Below are 23,198 nucleotides of genomic sequence, written 5' to 3' on the forward strand. Positions count from 1 at the left end.
AGTCCATGGGGTCACACAGAGTCGGACACGACTGAAGCAATTTAGCGGCAGCAGCAACTAATGATATTTGGTTGTTTTAGCAGACAAATCAAATGATTCATTAAGTTATTTGTTTTGGGCTCTGCTGGCTCTTTCTTGCTGTACAGGCTTTGCTCTCTAGTTAAGGCAAGCGGAGGCTGATCTCTAGTCGTCGAGTGAGGGCCTCTCATCGTGGCGGCTTCTCTTTGCTGTGGAGCAGGGATTCCAGGGCACATGGGCTTCAGTCGTTGGAGCAGGTGGGCTCAGTAGTTGCGGCTCCTGGACTCTAGAGCACAGACTCAGTGGTTGCTGTGAATCATGTGGGATCTTCCCGGATCAGGGACCTGACCCATGTCTCTCACATTGGCAGGCAGATTCTTTACCACTGAGCCAGCAGGGAAGCCCTTGGACGACATTTAAATCCAGGTTTGATGATTGCAACTGTTCTTTAAATATAGTATGCTGGTAAGATTTTCAGAGAGAATGCTTAGCAGGTAATTGTTGAGTTTAATTTTCAGCTTAAAGAATTGTGGGATTCAAGTCAAATTTCATACTTCTGATTTTGATTTTGAAGACAAACAAAGAAGATTAGTTGAAAGGAAATAGCAAGATGAAGGGTGTGTGTGTGTGTGTTTCTCAGCTGTGTTTGACTCTTGTGACCCTATGGACTGTAGCCCACCAAATTCCTCTGTCCATGGGATTCTCTAGGCAAGAATACTGGGGTAGGTTTCCATGCCTTTCTCCAAACAAGATAAGTTATGGGTATATAAATAAGGTACCAAAGTCACGGTATATTTTGAGAGAAGGAAAGACTGGAAAAGAATGAAGACTGAAGAATGGGTGGGATTCAAAATCATTGAGGTTTAACCAAAGGGTTATACCATGGAGATGAGAACAGAAGATGCAAATGAGGAACAGTATGAAACAGAGAAAGATGATGTGAGCAAACCCACTTTGAACTCTATTTCTTCATGATCCAGAAAAGAGAAAAACAGTCCAGGAGATAAACATGGATTCATCACTCTGGAAAAAAGTGGTGAAAGGGTAGGCCCAAGGTAGGAACTCTTGTGTTATGGAAGGAAGGTCAAGAAACTGTAATTGTTTTTCACCTAAATACATTCTGAATGTGTCTTACCCAAATACCCTTTATATCCTTTAAAAACGCTACCAGTAGCCTATGCTACTGTGTACAAATATTACAAGGTATTTGTCCTGAGTGCCTTCCATATATAGACAATGCCAGGAAGGATGCTAATTAGTACCAGTTGTGAGAGCTGGTTTGTGGTCTGGTCATCTGTCTCAAAGATCAGGACTGAGAACAGCTCATTCTACATAAGCCTGCTAAGCAGCTGTCAGCTGGCAATGACTAATTTCTAAGGACTGGGCCAAATTTGGTGCTGACCCAGACATGAAAGTCTGCATTTCCTAGCTCTGATTAGTTGAGACAACCAAAGCCCTCTGTATTATTTTTATTACAAGCAGAAAACATGTCTGAATGGTGCATTCCTCAAGATTCAAGTCAATGTTGTGATGCTTTTGTCTGAGAGAAAGGATGCATTATGTCCATATGAATCAGACCCTCACCAGTATAGGTGCTCCTGCTCAGTCGCTCAGCCATGTCTGACTCTTTGTGCCTCCATGGATCATAGTCCACCAGGCTCCTCCATGAATATAGCTTTCCAGGCAAGAATACTGGGGTGGGTTGTCATTTCCTTCTCCAGGGCAAAGGAGGGGATTGACAAAATAATAGATGGGCAGCTGAGTTGAATAGTCAGATGTTTACCTTGGCAACCATTGCTGCACCACATTCCTAGTGGAGAACTGTCTAAGTATTCCTTGGCTTTGAGCATCTCAGCTGTGATTTGTACTGCGAGCACCAAACTGAGAACTGAGGTCTGCAAAATTATTTAGGGTAGACTTTATTAACTTCATTTTTCTTTACCATTTCACACTGTACCTACTGAAGCAGATACTTTTGAGTCCAGGAGCTGCACTGTCTCTTCAGGTCAAGGAGTTTATTTATCTTATGCTCTCTGATACCAGTGTTTTCTATGGACTAAGCTGTGAGACAGCTTAGGACAACTTTCCAAGTGTGCCTAACTTAATCCCACAGAAATTCAAGACACTTGTTGCTTGAAAGGAAAGCTGTGACAAACCTAGACAGCATATTTAAAAACAGAGATATCCCTTTGCCAAAGAGGGTCCGTCTAGTCAAAGCTATGGTTTTTCCAATAGTCATGTACGGACATGAGAATTAGACCATAAAGAAGGCTGAGTACCAAAGAATTGATGCTTTTGAATTATGATGCTGGAGAGACTCTTAAGAGTTCCTGGGACTGTAAGGAGATCAAACTAGTCAGTCATAAAGGAAAACAACCCTGAATATTCATTGAAAGGACTGATGCTAAAACTGAAGCTCCAGTACTTTTGCCACCTGATGTGAAGAGCCAACTCATTGGAAAAAAAAGAAAACCTGATGCTGGGGAAAATGAAGGTAAAAGGAGAAGGGGCAACAGAGGATGAGATGGTTAGATAGCATCCTGGACTCAATGGGCATGAATTTGAGGAAACTTCTGGAGATAGTAGAAGACAGAGAAGCCTGGCATGCTACAGTCCATGGGGTCACAAAGAGTCAGACACAATTTAGCGGTTGAACAACAACTTAATCCCAAGAACTTAATGAGCTTAGGAGGAATCATTCAATAATTCATTTACTAATTTGTCCAACATATTAAGTCCACTAGGTACTGAGAGTATAACTGTAAACATAATACACAAAAATCTCTTCTTTTACATGGCTTCTGTTCTAATGTGGGAAGCAGAAAAATAAATGAGATATAAGATAGATACACAATGGTAGGTAAGGTTAAGCACAAAGAAGCTAAGATATTTTTTGAAAAGCTAAATTAATACCTAAATAAATAAAAGTGTAAGATAATTGAGAATGACAAGGATGCCTTTTAGATAGGAAGTCAGGTAAGACTTCTGTGAGGAAATGACAAGAACACATGTGGATATCTGTGGGAAGACTATTCCAGACAAAAGGAAAAGCAGGGCAAAGACCCTGAGACAAGCATGTACTTAAAATTTAGGAAGATGAAAAAGACCAGAGTGACCAGAACACAGTGAATCAGAGGAAAAGTGTGAGTCTCCAGGAACTAGATCACTTAGGCACGCAGATCACGATGAACTAGGAGCTTTTCTGTATGCTATAGCTGTGCTGACTATGTAGGCTTGTGTGGGTTTATTTTAATTAAAAATATATATATTTTTAAAACTTGAAACCGTATAGGCATATTTTTCAAGGCTGAGAAGAGACATGACAAACTGAGTCTCCGATGACTTCAATTATATAAATAGTAAGTTGAAATGTTTAAATAAAAACCTAGGCAACCCTGGCTTTAAAGCCCATTCCATCATATTCCATCATAAAGATATAGTCAGAATATCATAGCTGAGTTCACTCTAGCATACTTTTATTGTGCTATATTCTAAGGCTATGAACAAGGCAGAAAACCTACCCTAAAAGTTCAGAAAGAGTACTGGGACAGAAGACATATAAGCAAATGATTATATTTAATTCAGTGTGATAGAGTAGCTGATGGATGTATGAGTTAAGACCACACAGGAGCTGATTAACTCAGTTCAGATATTTAGAAGAACCAGGACTATCTGAGTGGTAAAAAAAAAAAAAAAAAAAAAAAGAGAGAGAGAGAGAGAGAGAGGAATGGGTGGCATATCCAGTGCAAACAATATGACATTATGGCACACGTAACCTGAATAGAAAATTTCTGAGTTATCACTAGTTTAGAGGCAGGCCTGGAGTTCAACCTGGTAGCACACATCTTCATTGTACCCCAGCCTGCTTCTACTGGGGGATCAGCGTTCTTTCTGATTGGCCAACACAGTGTCTGCATCTTAGATTAAGTATCACTCCATAGCGACGAGCATTGAGACCACAGAGATAAGCAACCACTGGATCATTGCTGCACCATCCATTCTCTGGGTCAGGTGTTGATGGCTGGCACTGAGGGGAGACCAGGAGAGGAATAAGAAAATGGGAAAAAATAAACTCCATTAACATGTTATGTTTTTAATGTAACACAAATAACAGAGCATGTCTCTGAAGATTTTTATTTTCCCAAAATATATTTAGAGTTTTAGAGGCTAAGGAAAATTTAAATGTCTGAAGTGTCAAGGAAGCACTTAAAAATACATTTTAAAGAAAATTCCTAACTCCAAGATTAATTCAGATTGATTGCTGTACCTCAAAGGATTTGTTAACACTTTTCTTAATGGGAAATTGATGGTTATAGTATTATACTTGAACCTTTCTAGGCCAGTCTTTCTCTGGTGTGTTAGTTCCTAAGTATTTCATGATCTTTTGATAAGTTAACATTATCAAAAATTTAGCAATGGGATGATAAAGATTAACCTTCTGTTAAATAAGTAAACATATAGTGTATCCTTGCTATGGGTGTATCCTTGCTAGTGTATCTATTAAATAAGTAAATATATCCTTGCTATACTTTTACTGTAACATTCTTCCATGTGATAAGATGCTTTTCTTCCCTTGGATTGGATGACAAGCAAATATGAAAACCGACAGTGTATTTCTCTGGTCATCAAGCTAATTTAAGTCTTGCATCTCAATGATTCATTCTGCTGCTGAAAACCTAGCTGAGAGATTTTTATTTTGTTGTTGTTTATTCCTTTTTAAAATAAAGCTAACTTAATCTAGTGTTCAGTCATGTTCATCATAGTAGACCTCTAAAGTTTAACTAAACGTCTGTCTTAAGCTAAATGTTATTGTGAAAACTTTTTTTTGCTGCTACATAAAGATGTGTCTACTTTAAGAAGTAAGGCAAAAGTCATTAAACCCAGCTTCTTAAATACAAAAGGATATTTTGATGTTGTTTATAGTCTCCCGTCTCTGCTCACACCGCACTGAACAACCTCCCATGTTTACCATGTGCAAAGCTATTTTTTATTTTTATTTCAGTTAAGACCCTAAATTAATACATGCTTCCTGTGAAACGCTAAATTATGTTTTCTGAAAACTAGAAAAGGCAAGTCCATCAAGCCTGCCAAAATGTGGACACAGATTCTGGCAGTTTATCCTTGCTAGGGTGGGAAACATGCAACTTAGTTTTGAAACCTTCCCAAGGTTTGCAGTGCTATTGGAAAGTCAGCTCTTTAGTTTTAAACACATTTGTCTGATGAAGCTATGTGGGGAAACAGTAATGAAGATTCTGATGTTTATTCTGTTCTGTTGACCATCACAGATCAAAGAACACCTTGCAAAGGGGCAAAGAATGCTGGCGGGTGATGGGATGTCCCAGGTCACCAAGACACTGCTGGATTTAACTCAGAGGAAAAACTTCTATGCAGGCGATCTTCTGATGTCGGTTGAAATCCTCAGGAATGTGACGGACACCTTTAAAAGGGCAAGTTACATCCCTGCCTCTGATGGCGTCCAGGTAAGGGAGGCAATTCCATGAAGGAATACCAAGTGAGCTTGGGATCACTTATGGACCTGAGAAGCTGGTACAGCCACCTTGGAGGATTCCTGGTCTGGAGCGGGGTGTGCTCCCTCCTGTTGGGGAAGAATCCAAGCTGTGTTCAGTATGAGCTGTGGAAGTGACCCCAATTCCTTAGTCATTATACCCTTCAGTGTCCCCAACAAACATAATGCACCTCAAGGAGAGAGTGAGTAAGAATGTGTGTGAAGTGATTTGAGCCATCGGCTAAAAGACACTATAGCAAATTCAAGGTTGTAGCATGGATCTTTTATTCCCACACTTAATAACACCATCTTGCCATAGGAGACTATTAAAAGTACATTAAGCATAATGAAAGCACATTGACTATAGCATGCAAAGAAGACATGGTTTAACTTTTGTTCGGAGTTTTGTTATTAGAAGGGGGAAGGCCATACTTAATTTTGTGGAATTATCGCCTGAAAATGCTGGGCAAGTAGAGAATTGTCCTGGATAGGAAAATAAGTTCAGTAACTCCTCAACAGCCTGTTTGTCTTGTTATGGCAAACTTCTAGAACGGCATCATTTTTTTCCCATAGTACAGTTTAAGTACTCATTCAATTTTAGAATTGTCTTTGCCATTAAGACCAAGCTTGTTGAATGGCAAACAAAGCATATTTGATGCAACACTAGTTTGGATTTCAGCTCAAGTTTTCTTGTGCTGTAGGCTAGATGTACTCCTGCCAAGAATACTGAGTTGGTTTTTGAGTTAGTTTTTGTGTTTCCAGCATAATGTTCTTCTGTATCTCTGCATGAAGTTCATTAACATAAAAGTTTGGCAAAACTCCCACATCAGGTAATTTTCTTTCAGCCCACTCTTCCTTTGGGAGTTTTATTTGCATTTCACTTAGAGAATGCAGAGGGTGGGCTTTTTCAGTGTTTTTGTTTGTTTGCTTGTTGTTTTGCTTTGTTTTGACCAGAGATTGAAGGGAAAGAGGAATAGAATGCTTTTTGGTATCATGGAATTATTCATAAATAATACCTGTGCCCTAATTTGTATAGAGATTCATATAGTACTTAAATTATATAAATATTCTGTTCATAGTAGCTGCGATAAGAATTAGAGGGGCTGTGGTATATATAATATTATATTACCTGTGTCCAGGAATACATTTCTAACTGTAAAAACGCATTACAGGGAGGAAGAGTAGAAGATACTGTCATTTGAGCATTTCGATTCTTTTTTTTTTGGCTGCACTGCAGTGCTTGCAGGAACTTAGTTCCATGACCAAAGATTAAACCCAGGCCCCTGCAGTGAAAGTACTTGTTCCTAACACACTGGACTAACAGGGAACTCCCAAAACTTCTATTACTTTGTTGTTATTCGGTGGCTAAGTCATGGACTGGAGCACACCACGCTTCCCTGTCCTTAACTGTCTCCCAGAGTTTGCTCAAACTCATGTCCATTGAGTCAGTGATGCCATCCAACCATCTCATCCTCTGTTGCCCCCTTCTTCTCCTGCCCTCAATCTTTCCCAGCATCAGGGTCTTTTCCAATGAGATGCAGTTTGATCCCTGGGTCAGAAAGATCTGGAGAAAGCAGTGGCTACCCATTCTACTATTGTTGCCTGGAGAATTCCATGGACAGAGGAGCCTGGCAGGCTACAGTTCATGGGGTTGCATAGAGTCAGACATGACTAATCAGCTAACACTTTGCTGCTTTACAAAGAATGAAAGTTTTCCAGTTTTAATAATGTAATAAAGTAAGCCAAGTACAACTTTTCTCCTTAGTTCTGAAATACTTCTATCCATTAGCATTTACATTGTAAAAATTACATGTGAACTCCTTGACATAAAGTACAAGTTGTAATTTCAAAACACGTCAGATTCTTGTGTTTACAAAGGAAACATCAGGCAGAAAGCTGCCCTCATTGAGCTCTTGGGCCTCTCTGTACCATCAAGAATGTAAGACTTTAAAGTTTTAATCATACTTAAATTACAATTCCCAGGTTGTGCTGGGGTCATGTTGTGAATGAACTTCTCATTGGAGGGCATGGACTCTGAACGATTAGTGTAACCAGAGGCTTTTTCATGGACATCAGCTGGTTTGACTTAAATAGAGCAATGTGATTGTGTTGTTTTATCTTGGTCAGAAACACCTTGCTGATTTTCTGTCCTACTCAGTAGTTAGTCCTCGGCATGCACACAAAATCTCAGCAGGTGCTGTCCTGGTCATTTCTCACATAAAGGAGCTGCATTTTTCTACTCTGCTGTCTTGACTGGTGTCTTTCCAGGCACCTGGAAGCCTTCTTCTTCTGGAAGTCCTTCTTCATCTCTGCCTGTCCCACTCCAGGTGAAGTTGCTGCAAGTCTTTCTGAAGGCCAGTCCTGCAAGCCCCAGACTTCATCTGAATATGACCTTTCTCATCTCTAAAATCCCAGGGGACTTTGCACCTCTTTTATTCTACCTTCCACAAACCATTTTGCACAAACCTTTTGGATGTATTTGTTGTCTTTGCTTGATGACAGCCTTACCCAGCACTTCTATGCCTTTACTCCCCGGGGCTCTGGGCACTTGTGATTGGCTTGGCTCATCAGACTTCATATGACATAAACTAAATTCATCATAAGTGCCATGTTCTCTTGCATTTTCACCTTGGTAGAATTACTGGTCCTTAGGCTGCTCCTGTAATATCATCTGGACTTTTCCCTTCTCTTCCTTTCCTTATGGGCAGCCGATACTGTGCCTCTTCCATCTGTCTTTCCTGTTTTCCCACTGCTGTACCCTAACTTTGCCTTCTTTCAGTGACCCCAGCACGCATTAGTTGCATGGCCTTTTTCCTTCCATACTCCCTCAGATCTCTCCCTACATCCCTACTCATCATGTCCGCTGTCCTGGTTGTTTAGTTGCTAGGTCAGGTCCGACTCTTTGCCACCCTGTGGAATGTAGCCGGCTAGGCCCCTCTGTCCATAGAATTTCCCAGGCAAGAATACTGGAGTGGGTTGCCGTTTCCTTCTCCAGGGATCTTCTCAACCCACAGATTGAACCTGAATCTCCTGCATTGGCAGGCAGATTCTTTTACTGCTGATCCACCAGGGAAGCCCCATTGGCTATCCTAGGATGGCCATGATTATGTCATGATTAAGTCAGAACCCTTCACCTGGGCTCCAAGGTTGCCTGAAAGACAACCCAAAGCCTGTGTCTTGCCTTCTAGTGTATCCATAGTACCTGGATAACCTATCTCTCCAGCCATGAGCATGGACCACTCTCTCCCTTCACAGTTCAGTTCAGTTCAGTTCGGTCGCTCAGTCATGTCTGACTCTTTGCAACCCTATAAATTGCAGCACGCCAGGCCTCCGCGTCCATCTCTTACTCCCGGAGTTCACTCAAACTCACGTCCATTGAGTTGGTGATGCTATCCAGCCATCTCATCCTCTGTCGTGCCCTTTTCCTCCTGCCCCCAATCCCTCCCAGCATCAGAGTCTTTTCCAATGAGTCAACTCTTCACATGAGGTGGCCAAAGAACTGGAGTTTCAGCTTTAGCATCATTCCTTCCAAAGAACATCCAGGGCTGATCTCCTTCAGAATGGACTGGTTGGATCTCCTTGCAGTCCAAGGGACTCTCAAGAGTCTTCTCCAACACCACAGTTCAAAAGCATCAATTCTTCGATGCTCAGCTTTCTTCACAGTCCAACTCTCACATCCATACATGACCACTGGAAAAACCATAGCCTTGACTAGATGGACCTGACCTAGAGCTAAATCAACCACTTCCTGCATCCTGGATATGCTGTGTTTCTTGGCTCCAGGTCTTAGCTTCCTGTTTGCTTTCAGACTGGCTTAGTCTCTCTCCATCTTCTAAATTAATCTCTCAGTACTCAGCCTCTGCATGCCAGAAACACGTTTCCTCCTGTATCTCTTTACATCCAGAGTTATTAGCAGCCATGTGTGAATCTTTGCAAAAGAAAAAATAGTCCTGATCAATCTTTGGATCCTAGCCTAGCTCCAAGTCCCCCTCATCCGAATAGGATTTAGCAGATTCTTGACTATACAAGGTGTGTAACAAATATTTGTTGAATTCACAGCAAAATTAATAATTATATAGACACCACTGAATTTTTATCCTTTTTTTTAAACTGGGGAAAGAGCAAAGACCAAAGAGATGTTAAGTAAAACTCTTTAGAGAGAATACATTCTTTTTTTTTTTTAAGTTTATTTTATTTTTAAACTTTACATAATTGTATTAGTTTTGCCAAATATCAAAATGAATCCACCACAGGTATACATGTGTTCCCCATCCTGAACCCTCCTCCCTCCTCCCTCCCCATTCCATCCCTCTGGGTCGTCCCAGTGCACCAGCCCCAAGCATCCAGTATCGTGCATTGAACCTGGACTGGCAACTCGTTTCATACATGATATTTTACATGTTTCAATGCCATTCTCCCAAATCTTCCCACCCTCTCCCTCTCCCACAGAGTCCATAAGACTGTTCTATACATCAGTGTCTCTTTTGCTGTCTCGTACACAGGGTTATTGTTACCATCTTTCTAAATTCCATATATATGCGTTAGTATACTGTATTGGTGTTTTTCTTTCTGGCTTACTTCACTCTGTATAATAGGCTCCAGTTTCATCCACCTCATTAGAACTGATTCAAATGTATTCTTTTTAATGGCTGAGTAATACTCCATTGTGTATATGTACCACAGCTTTCTTATCCATTCATCTGCTGATGGACATCTAGGTTGCTTCCATGTCCTGGCTATTATAAACAGTGCTGTGATGAACATTGGGGTACACGTGTCTCTTTCCCTTCTGGTTTCCTCAGTGTGTATGCCCAGCAGTGGGATTGCTGGATCATAAGGCAGTTCTATTTCCAGTTTTTTGAGGAATCTCCACACTGTTCTCCATAGTGGCTGTACTAGTTTGCATTCCTACCAACAGTGTAAGAGGGTTCCCTTTTCTCCACACCCTCTCCAGCATTTATTACTTGTAGACTTTTGGATCGCAGCCATTCTGACTGGTGTGAAATGGTACCTCATAGTGGTTTTGATTTGCATTTCTCTGATCATGAGTGATGTTGAGCATCTTTTCATGTGTTTGTTAGCCATCTGTATGTCTTCTTTGGAGAAATGTCTATTTAGTTCTTTGGCCCATTTTTTGATTGGGTCATTTATTTTTCTGGAGTTGAGCTGTAGGAGTTGCTTGTATATTCTCGAGATTAGTTGTCAGTTGCTTCATTTGCTATTATCTTCTCCCATTCTGAAGGCTGTCTTTTCACCTCGCTAATAGTTTCCTTTGATGTGCAGAAGCTTTTAAGGTTAATTAGGTCCCATTTGTTTATTTTTGCTTTTATTTCCAATATTCTGGGAGGTGGGTCATAGAGGATCCTGCTGTGATGTATGTCAGAGAGTGTTTTGCCTATGTTCTCCTCTAGGAGTTTTATAGTTTCTGGTCTTACATTGAGATCTTTAATCCATTTTGAGTTTATTTTTGTGTATGGTGTTAGAAAGTGTTCTAGTTTCATTCTTTTACAAGTGGTTGACCAGATTTCCCAGCACCACTTAAGTGTAGTTCTTTGCAGGGCTTTTTATGTAAAATGCCTGCTGCTGCTGCTGCTAAGTTGCTTCAGTCGTGTCCGACTCTGCGACCCCATAGACGGCAGCCCACCAGGCTCCCCCATCCCTGGGATTCTCCAGGCAAGAACACTGGAGTGGGTTGCCATTTCCTTCTCCAATGCATGAAAGTGAAAAGTGAAAGCGAAGTCGCTCAGTCATGTCCGACCCTCGACCCTCAGCGACCCCATGGACTGCAGCCTTCCAGGCTCCTCCATCCATGGCATTTTCCAGGCAAGAGTACTGGAGTGGGGTGCCGTTGCCTTCTCCGTGTAAAATGCCTAGTTAATGCTAGATTCAGTAAAAGAGTAATACATTGATCAATCTTCTATCTCCATTGATACATTGATGAAAGTGAGATAGAATAGCCACAGTCTGTTAAAATTAGGGGAAAAATAAGGTGTGCCTTTATTTCTTGGAAGTATAGAGCATAGTAGTAGTTTTATTTTGGGTATCTGGTTAGTAGAAAATTATTCCAGAAGCCTTTTCCCTTCAGGCATATTCTTTCCAAACCCTGGGGTTTGGCCTTATGTCCGTATTTCCGCTCTTATTGGTTCTCTGCTTTAGTTTGGTCTTCCTGTTTATAATCTGATGCAGATTCCTTCAAGATGCAGATCAAAAAGCATTTCTAGTCCAAAAATCTTCTCTTCAGATCTCAGGCAGAATTCAGTGTTTTCCTAATTGTCTTGCCTTTTGAAACCTTGTAAATACCCAATGGACAGAGAATCCTGGCAGGCTACAGTCCACTGGGTCACAAAGAATCTTTTTGTTGGTACTAAGATACAACTTAGTGCTGAAAAAACAACAAAAATACTCCTATTAGAGCAGGTGTTTCACATAACAGTGAAATTATTTGTTTCCAGGCCTCTTTTCAGCAGTAAATTTTAAACTTGTTGAGAAGACAGTTAGGCCCCTGGGGCTTAAGCTGGCACTAGGAGCATGGTAGACATGCAAATATTTGTTCAAGTAATTAGTGAATGTGAATAATATAGTAATATTTGAGGAATTTGCTTTACAAAAAAGAAAAGTACCCTAAGCTTCCAATTAAGAGAAAGAAAGAAAAAAAGAGAAGATCTATCCGTTTACTTGTTTTTTCACCCCTGGGATAATTCATACTGAGTTGCATAATCAGTGGAAGTTGAGTTTATACCACCCACGCCTGGAACTATGGAACTTACAAAGTTGAATCAGACATGCAAATTGCAATTTGTCCAATAACTATGTTGATGTTTTCAGACACATTGCTTAACCTTTATGTACCTTATTTCTTCATATCTAAAGAATAAATAGTAGTAGAGTCTATTCCATTAGTCATGGCAGTTATATTCTATAAGTGAAAGAATACTGAATCATTTACTAGCCGGGAAAATACAGGATGGATTCCTACAAGAATATGGTAGTATAATTTCATCAACCACTTAATACATGACCTTGTTTGACTTATTTATGTATATATAACAATATGTATGTTATTATCATATATTCATTATTATATATTTGTTTATATAAAACATTATTATTGTTGCATATCATGCCTGAACAAAGCTTACCTAATACATATATTTTCTCTCTAAGGCATACCAGAGCTTTCTTGAATTTAGGAATGCTAGATAATCCTCCAACACTATGCTGGGAGCCATTTTCAACAGTGAAATTACCATCAAAAAGCACAAAATATATGGGGGAAAAAAACCTGGGCATTAAATCGACCATGAAACACACTTGTTTACAGTATGTGGGCTTGAGACCAAGACTCAGAGCATGGTCGTGTGACCTGAGCTGGGTACATGTGCATGGGGTAACTCAAACTCACCACACTATGCATGTTCCTGAAGCTATGAACTTTGATTTGTGAGTTAGAAATTAATTTTAGTGAGTAATTGAACTTGCAAATATAAAATCCATGAATAACGAAGCCCAGTGATATCTGTTTTTCAGGGTTGTTGAGAGGCTTAGAAAAAATGCAGATTATACATGTAACAACCCATTTGTGATTCATGTGGCAGACAGCAGGTTCTCTGTAATGCCATTAGTACTGGTGTTGTAACTCTTAACCCCTTGCTCTCAGCCTGCTTACAATATTTCTAAAGGAAAAGATAATTTAGGAATGAGGCTAGGCCAGTAATGAGGAAGAGAGATTACAGTGTCTCCCTTCCAGGAACTCTCAAAACATAGAGTCTGAACTGCAGCAATAAAAAAAGAACCTTAGGCCTTGAGATAGAATTTGGAGAAGAAAGCTAGGGCAGAAATAATCATCAAACTCCAATAAAAGGTGTAAAAATTGGGACTCCCCTGGCAGTCCAGTGGTTAAGACTCAATGCTTCGAATGCAGATGACATGGGTTGAATCCCTCATATGGGCACCAAGATCCCACTAGCCACAGGGTGTGGCCAAAAAGTTTATTAAAAAAAAAGAAAAAAGAAAAGACATAGTAATGGTATGCATGTGAAAACATTCAAAAGACCAAGTTTTGTAAAAAATGAGATTCATACTGGAAAATGTCGGCCATGAAGGCAGGAGAACCAAGGCTAGAGAAGAGTTTGGATGTGATTCTCTATAAACAAAGTACTAAACCTGAGTGCTGTTTCTGAAAGGGGATCTGGCTGAGGTAGAGAAGGGAGATCCGTGAGTCGAGGAAGACTTGGCCACATCACTGATTTAGAGGTTCAGAGAAAAGAAGGCAAGCATGTTTCAGCAATAGTGGATCAGACAAGGAGGCAAGATCCGCTTAATGGAATGAAAGGCAGGCCTCTGAGATGGCTTATCATTGGAAGTAAAGAAAGAAAAATTGGAAAAAATACACACATGGAGTATCCACAGAGACTCCTCATGTACAATGGCCCTCAAACTTGATGAATATGAGGACTTGTCTCTTTTCAAGCATCTTTTAGTTCCCTGATGAAACTTCTATTGGCCTAACTCTGTGTTTTCCAAATGTTTTTGACTGTGACCGACTGTAAGACACACAGTTAACATTGATATATAACTGAAAAATAGACTTTTACAAAACATTTACCTATTCTGTAGGTAATGCACTCTTGCATTTTCTGTTCTTGTCTATCATGTTATGAAAAGTTGATCAGGACCCTCAAACAGGTTCCCCTCTCAATGTTTGAAAATCACTTGTTTGCCCGACATACTCCTGAGGCTGGAAAATTCATTTTTCCAATAACTTAGATTAAATAGGAGGCCGAAAACTTCCACTTCCAATTTGTTTCTTAAATGCAAACCATCTTCTTAGGAAAATTCTCAGAATTAGGAGGTCAATAAATCACATCAAGGGCTTCCCTGGTGACTCAGTGGTAAAGACGCTGCCTGTCAGTGCAGGGGACACGGGTTCATCCCTGGTCCAGAAGACACCACATACTGCAGAGCAAGTAACCCATGCTCTAGAGCCTGAGAGCTGCAACTCCTGAGCCCAAGCACCAGAGAACAAGAGAAGAATTCTGTGCTTCACAACAGGGGAAGCCACCACAATGAGAAGCTGAAGTCCACACACTGCAATAAAGAGTAGCCCCTACTCACTGCACCTAGAAAAAGCCCTAGTGCGGCAAGGAAGATCCAACACAACAAAAAAGAAAGAAATTAAATTCTCAATAGAGTTGATGATTTTGGATAAGGTAAGCATCTTCTCTTTAAAACACTTGATGAGAAAGAAGGTACGTTGGATCTTTCTCATGTACCCATTAAGAATTAGGCGAGGATCCTTAAGTATCATTTCTGTTCTGTTTTCATTTCCCTTTTGTTTTCTGTGTGCAAAAGAGTGGATTGACAGATGGGGATGCATCTATGACTGTGATCATCCAAGGCCCTCATGTAATGATTAGCCTAATTTTCTTGACCAAATACGATCTAGTAAGTACTCTTTCAGAGAAGGCAACCAGGAGGATTAATAATTTCCTATAATTAATTAATAACTACAATATTTCCTATAGTTAATTATTTCCTATAATTAATAATAATAATAGTATAAATTAATAATTTCCTGGGGACGTAGGGAAGTGGTAGAGGATGATGACTCAGAGTGCTTGCTCTGTGGGCAGAGTCCTGAGCTTCTGGTCATGGCTCTTCTACTTGTCACCTGTCTGATGCTGGACAGGTGACTGGATCTCTGCGTACCATCATATTTTCTTCCATCATATGGAATGCTGGTACCCATGTATAGTGCTGATGTGAGGGTTAAATCTCTGTCTAAAAGTTATATAGCACCTCATTCAGTTCAGTTCAGTTCAGTCGCTCAGTCATGTCTGACTCTTTGTGACCCCATGGACTGCAGCACACCAGGCCTCCCTGTCCATCACCAACTCCCGGACTTTACTCAAACTCGTGTCCATCCAGTTGGTGATAGCATCCAACCATCTCATCCTCTGTCGTCCCCTTCTTCTCCTGCCTTCAGTCTTTCCCAGCATCAGGGTCTTTTCAGATGAGTCAGTTCTTCACATCAGGTAGCCAAAGTATTGGAGTTTCAGCTTCAACATCAGTCCTTCCAATGAATATTCAGGACTGATTTCCTTTAGGATGGACTGGTTGGATCTCCTTGCAATCCAAGGGACTCGCAAGAGTCTTCTCCAACACCACAGTTGAAAAGCATCAATGCTTCAGCACTCAGCTTTCTTTATAGTCCAACTCTCACATCCATACATGACTATTGGAAAAACCATAGCCTTGACTGAACGGGCCTTGTTGGCAAAGTAATGTCTCTGCTTTTTAATATGCTATCTAGATTGGTCATAACTTTTCTCCCAAAGAGTTAGCGTCTTTTAATTTTGCACATGGCACACAGTAAAAGGTCAAGAAACCTGCCGACCCTTATGATTGGGGAAGGTGAGATTCTGACAGAGCGAACACCTGAAGCATCTCTGGACCACACATGTCTGCTGCTGCTGCAGACGTATATTTTGCTGTCTCTCCTGGGAACAAAGGAAGGTCAGGTGTTCCTCACAGCACTACCTAAGCAAGAATGCATTACTGGATTTTTTTCTTTTCTTTCCCTACTCTTAACACAGGAGAAAGGCAGGGAATGTGTCAAGAAGCATGGGAGTCTGAAAAAAAGAATTAGTCCGAAAGGCTGATACCACAAGACCATTTCATAGTTAACCAGCAAGTGGATGAGAGGATCGCTTGAATCAGTAGCCAGGATTCCTGGCCCTGTGGGAGCCAGTTTGAGTCCAGCTGACAATCAGTCTGAGTCACAATAGATGCTGTTTTCAATGCTTGAAGCCTGAGAAGGTTCCCTATTCTTTCTCCAGGGTAGAGAGAAGTTATGCAACTCAAAGCTATCTCTAGATAGTGTTGAGGGTGTTCCCCTGTTATAAAGAAGGAAAGAAGAAATTCAATGCTGAATACCTGCCTTCAGTGAGGGAGATATTAAGGAACGCATCTTGCTTCACCCATCAACACGAGTAAAACCTACTATGCACAGAATTTGGGAGAAGGCTGCAAGCTGAGAGGAACTCAGGAAAGTTGGGTGTTTGTGGAATGCCACTTATCAACTGGTACATGTCATGTGGTATACATGAACGGCTTTGGTGGAGCTCAAGAAAAAATGATGAGGCATTTGATAAGCAGTCTTGCCCTTTTGGAATCCTTCATTATTTCCTTCAGATGCAAGAAAACATTGGCATTTGCACAAGCACAGTGTACAGATAGTCTTTTCTTGTGATTTCATTTATTATCAAATTTTCCTCTTAAGAAATTATCAGGGAATGTGTCAGGTCACGGGGTTACCGTAATAAATACCATGAACTGGGTGTTGCATCGCAGGTCTGCAGCAACAGAAGTGTGTTGCATCGCAGTTCTGCAGGCTGGAAGGCCAGGGTCAGGGTGTGGGCAGGTGTGCTTCCCCAAGGCCTCTCTCCTCAGCGTATAGTGGCTGCCTTTTCCCTGTAGCCTCCCAGGGCTCTCGTCCCTGTGTGCATCGCCCCTGATGTTGCTGTGTGTTCTCAGTGCCTCTTCTCACAAGCATGCCTGTCAGGCTGGGTCAGGACCCAATCTTATTTTCACTTAATCATCTGTTCAAAGGCCCTGTCTTCAAATACAGTTGCCTTCTGACATTTGGAGGGTTGAAAGCTTCAGGGTAAGGATCAGGAGGCAGACCAGTTTGAGCCCACCACAGGGAATCTTGCAGGACTGGGAGAGTTCCTGTTTAGCCAAGAGAGGTGTGTGCCATGCACCCTCCCAGGTGACCAAGATGGCAGCCTAAAGTCTCTCTGGATGCTTGCCTTGCTGCAGGCTTGGCCTGTCTCATCTGGATCAGTTTCCCCAGAGAAGAGTCTTCTCTCCTTCCCTGCCTCCTCTGTCACCTCCCTCACCTGGTCCTCTTCCTGTCTTCTCCAGTGTTTGCACCCTGATTTTATCCCATTTGGCTCTATTCCTGGTAATTTTATTTTTCTGCGAAAGGCTCCAGATTTCCACTAGGGCTCAGGACACACAGATTCTGAGCTTCAGGCTTATGGGATGGCGGAGGCTGGACACGCGCTCTCAGCTCCACCCCAGAGCCTGAGCTCCGCTGCAGTGGAGCTGCCAGCCGGCCCAGGCATGCCCCGCAGGGTCTGCCGTGTGCGTGTGGGGCTGCCGTGTGCGCGTGGGGCTGCCCATCCTTGAGGGGCCTGAGCCTGGGCCTGGCATTACTGCTGTCTGCCTCCTGGGCACCTGTCCCCCTGATTAAGAGGGTATCACCATCATCGCCCCATTGCCTTGTACCCTGATTAAGGGGGGCATCACCAGCATTGCCACATTGCCTCATCCCCTGATTAAGGGGGCATCGCTACATTGCCTCGTCCCCTGATTAAGGGGGCATCGCCACATTGCCTCGTCCCCTGATTAAGGAGGCATCGCCATATCGCCTCCTCCCCTGATTAAAGGGGCATCACCAGCATCGCCACATCGCCTCGTCCCCCTAATGAAGCCACCGCCCCTGGCCTCCGCGGACGACACAAGCTCCTTCCGGGACCCCTCGTTTTCCTTCTCACTTTCCTGTCCCCTGTTTGCCACTGTTAGATTTTGTGTTTTCCTGAAACTTGTGTGACAAGACTCTGGTGGGATCTGGGCCCCTCTGAACTAACCCCTGCCTCTCTTGCATCCTGTATTAACAGTCTTCCTCCTCCACCCCTCAGCTCCTACTGAAGGTCGTGCGGCTGCGTCTGCTTCCTTTCTGTCTCTTGAATGCCTCAGGTTGCCTGCCTGCCTGTCGTTTCCCAGCACCGTCCTGAGCCTGCCCCTGGTTGATGGCCCCTTCCTCACCCCGTTTTCAGCTCACACCTCATCTCCTCAGAAAGGTCTTTCCTACTGGCTCTTCAACCTAATGCAGCCTTTCACATGCACACACATACAGACACTGTACACACACATCCAACCATGTGTACACATACACACTCATACAGACACATGTATACATAAACAGCCTCACATGCACACTCACACACACACACATACACACACACACACACACACACACATATACACACACAGACACACATATATACAAACACCTACACATACACACTCATACATACACAGACACACATATACACAAACACCCACACATCCACATTCACAGACACACATATACACAAACACCCACACATACACACACATAAACACTCATACACACAGACACACATATATACAAACACCCACACATACACACTCATATACACACACAGACACATATACACAAACACCCACACATACACACTCATACACACACAGACACACATATACACAAACACCCACACATACACACTCATACACAGACACACATATACACAAAAACCCACACATAAACACTCATACACACACTAATGCACACACACAGACACACATATACACAAACACCCACACATACACACTCATGTACACAAACAGACAACATATACACAAACATCTACACATACACACTCATACACACACACATATACACACATATACACAAACACCCACACATAAACACACACACAGACACACATATACACAAACACCCACACGTATTCATACACACTCATGTACACATACTCATACACACACAGACACACATATACACAAATACCCACACATCCACATTCACAGACACACATGCACACAAACACCCACACATACACACTCCTATACACAGAGACACACATATACACAAATACCCACACATCCACATTCACAGACACACATATACACAAACATCCACACATACTCATACACACTCATGTACACATACTCATACACACGCAGACACACATATACACAAATACCCACACATACACACTCATACACATACACACAGACACACATATACACAAACACCCACACATACACACTCTTATACACAAACATCCACACATAAACACTCATACACACACTCATACACAGAGACACACATATACACAAACACCCACACATACACATTCACACACACACAGATACACATATATACATTTATACCAAACACCCACACATACACACCAGGTGGTGCTAGAGGTAAAGAACCCGGCTGCCAGTGCAGAAGACAAAAGAGACACGGGTTCAGTCCCTGAGTTGGGAAGATCCCCTGGAGGAGGAAATGGCAACCCACTCCAGCATTCTTGCCTGGAGACTCCCAGGGACACAGGAGTCTGAGGGGTTACAGTCCACGGACTCACAAAAGAGTCAGAAACATTGAAGCGACTTAGCACAGCACACGCCCTCACCATCCACACACACATACACACATGTACATAAGCATGCACACACATACCCCTCCCCAGCCCAGTGGCTCCCTGGCCCCATACACTACTTTATTTTTGTATCATCGCCTTAAGTCATGTTTTAGATGATTACTTACTCCTAAGTTTACTTTCCTTACACAGTACCATGTAAGGTCCATGAGGGCAGGACCTGTGAGTGTCTTGCTCACTGTTGTTTTCCCAGCACTCAGAATTGGGACAAGTACATAGCAGGTATGCAGGAAGTATTCTGGAAAAAGTACATGCATTTCTGCTTCACAAGTGTCCCCTGCATCTTTCCGCACGCCCATCCCACGTCCATTGTCCCCTTACACCCTCATAGCCTCTCCCTTGGGCTGTAAACTCTCCCAGGGACATTCCTCTCTCCAGCCTTCTTACTCCCCAAAGCCCCGGCTTTGCTACCTGCAGTGGATTTTTCTCTCTCTCCTGATGCCCTTCTGCTGCTAAACAAGGCAGCTGTCACTCCACCAGGGATGGGCAATGATGTAGTGTGGTGGTGAGGCCTACAGTATTGGACAAAGAGCAAGCTATGTGTGAGAGAGATGGCTCCTTCCTGGGAAAGAATCAAGGTCACACATCCTCTTCTGTATTCGCCAGGTGACTGGATCTCTGCATGCCACCATATTCTCTTCCATCACGTGGAATGCTGGTACCCATGTATAGTGCTGATGTGAGGGTTAAATCACTGTCTAAAAGTTATATAGCACCTCAGTTCAGTTCAGTCGCTCAGTCATGTCTGACTCTTTGTGACCCCATGGACTGCAGCACACCAGGCCTCCCTGTCCATCACCAACTCCCAGAGTTTACTCAAACTCATGTCCATCAAGTCGGTGATGGCATCCAACCATCTTATCCTCTGTCGTCCCCTTCTTCTCCTGCCTTCAATCTTTCCCAGCATCAGGGTCTTTTCAGATGAGCCAGTTCTTAGCATCAGGTAGCCGAAGTATTGGAGTTTCAGCTTCAACATCACTCCTTCCAATGAATGTTCAGGACTGATTTCCTTTAGAATGGACTGGTTGGGTCTCCTTGCAGTTAAAGGGACTCTCAGGAGTCTTTTCCAACACCACAGTCCAAAAGCATCAATGCTTCAGCACTCAGCTTTCTTTATAGTCCAACTCTCACATCCATACATGACTACTGGAAAAACCATAGCTTTGACTAGACAGACCTTTGTTGGCAAAGTAATGTCTCTGCTTTTTAATATGCTGTCTAGGTTGGTCATAACTTTTCTTAAGCATCTTTTAATTTCATGGCTGCAGTCATCATCTGCAGTGATTTTGGAGCCCAAAAGTGGGTGTGCTCATGATGGCCTTGAGACTTAAAATGACATTTTCAAAGAATTTGTATAGTTGATTTACAATGTTGTGTTATTTTCAGGTGTACAGCAAAGTGATTCAGATATATATATATATATATATATATATATATACACACACACACACACACACACACATATATTTATTTTTTTCAGATTCTTTTCCCTTGTAGGTTATTACAGGATATTGACTAGAGTTCCCTCTGCTATACAGTAGGTCCTTGTTGGTTATCCAGGGATCGAACCTGGGTCTCCTACATTGGAGGCAGATTCTTTACCCTCTGAGCCACAAGAGAAGCCCAGCTTATAAATAGTAGTGTGTAAATGTTTTTTTGTTAATGCATATATGTGGAATCTAGAAAAATGGTATAGATTTGCAAAGGAGAAATAGAGACATAGCTGCAGAAAACAAACTTATGGATACCAAGTGGGAGGTGGGAAGAATTGGGAGATTGGGATTGACATATATATAATATTGATATTATGGATAAAATAAACTAGTGAGAACAGACTGTATAGCACAGGGAGCTCTAGTCAATGCTCTGTTGTAACTTAAATTGGAAGGGAATACAAGGAAGGGGGTATATATGTATATGTGTGGGTGATTCACTCTGTTGTACAGCAGAAACTAACGCAACATTTTAAAGCAACTATGTTCCAAGAAAAATTAATTTTAAAATGCCATTGAAATAGAAAGAATTTGGTCCTGTATTTAATCAGGAAAACCAGCTTCCTTACTTGCAAAACTAAGCACTCTTATCTCCTTCCCTGGACATATAAACATACAAAAGCCCTGTGTATAGAGCAGAGGACGGTGTTGAAAAGGAGGCAGCACATTGGGGAAGGGACCATTTATCCATGATCTTTATTCTCCCAGTGCTCATCCAGGGTCTTCTACACAGTAGGAATGAAGCCAGTCAAGTTGAAATATTTGAGTATTTATATTTTCCTATGCCTTGTGCTGTATGCCAGGGGCATGAGAGTGAGCAAAATAGAAATAATCTGAACTAAATGATAGGCTGGTCAAGAAAAAGCCCTACACTGATCATCACATAAATGCATCATAATTAAGAAATGTGATATATCACACAAAAAAACCTACACAGTACAATTGCAGCTCATCGTGTTTGCTGCCCTGTATGTGGTGCTTACGACTGCTTGCTGCCTGCCTGACGTTAGGGTGAAGGAGCTCTTACCTGTTGCTGGGTGAGCTTGTGGTGGTTTTGCTGGGGTGCTCATGCCTGGGTGCAGAGACTGTCATACTGATTCTCCAGGTTTTGGGGAACACCAGCTCACAGAACAGAGAACAAGGGGCCCTTCTAGTAGATAGGACCCCTTCCTTCACATCACATTCTTGTAGGTGATTACTTCCATATACTGGCTATTTCCTTCTTCCATGAATTTTTTGTCAGTCATGAAGGATGACAGTACTGGTAAGTGAAAGATAAAAATGGTCACTAATCAGAAAAAATAAATAAATAGCCTATGCAGACCTCATGTGCTTTAGGGGGTGGTGGTGATCTGAAAGCCTTTTTGAGGAAATGGCATGTAAATCTATGTGTGGAGGGCAAGAAAAAGAAAAAAACGGCTCTTTGAGTAAACAAACAGAAAAATGGTTGAAGAAAGGGAGCCACATTGTATGGATCCAGAAGCTGGGTAGAATCGTGTTTGGGATGCTCTGAGTAGTCTGCTGAGCCTGGAGTAGAGAGAGTTGGGGGCAGGATAGCTCAAGAGAGGGTGAAGAGGCAGGAAGGGGCTGGATCACACTTGACCTGCATCTGCCGTCTGGACTGGGGATAGATGACTGTCCTGAGGTGTTTATCTCAATCCTAGTGGAGTGTCCCTGCATCCCTGCTTGTCTTTGAAGCTTTTCTTACAATCCCCTTATATTTCTAGTCGGATCACCACAATCCATGAAAGCATTCCGTTCTGCTAACTGACTCTTACCCCTTGGGACCCATCTCTGCATCTCGGTGCCCAGGCATTTGCTGCTGGGTTGAAGGGAGGAGAACATGCTTCCCATGGCTCAGATATCTCAGATCAGGAGGCTCATCTA

The 23,198-nt window shown here is 42.2% G+C and overlaps 1 protein-coding gene across 4 annotated transcripts in view; it reads left to right on the forward strand.

The window, feature by feature from the left end:
- ADGRB3 (adhesion G protein-coupled receptor B3) overlaps positions 1–23,198 on the forward strand; it is an 884,916-nt gene that overhangs the window by 410,374 nt on the left and 451,344 nt on the right. For all 4 annotated transcript variants that reach the window (XM_055534757.1, XM_055534756.1, XM_055534759.1 and 1 more), the window contains one exon: positions 5,304–5,498. In XM_055534757.1, coding sequence (XP_055390732.1) covers positions 5,304–5,498 — 195 coding nt within the window. The remainder of the gene's footprint in view (positions 1–5,303; positions 5,499–23,198) is intronic.

This window comes from Bubalus kerabau, chromosome 9 (genome assembly GCF_029407905.1).
Source record: "Bubalus kerabau isolate K-KA32 ecotype Philippines breed swamp buffalo chromosome 9, PCC_UOA_SB_1v2, whole genome shotgun sequence".
NCBI classification, from domain to species: domain Eukaryota; kingdom Metazoa; phylum Chordata; class Mammalia; order Artiodactyla; family Bovidae; genus Bubalus; species Bubalus kerabau.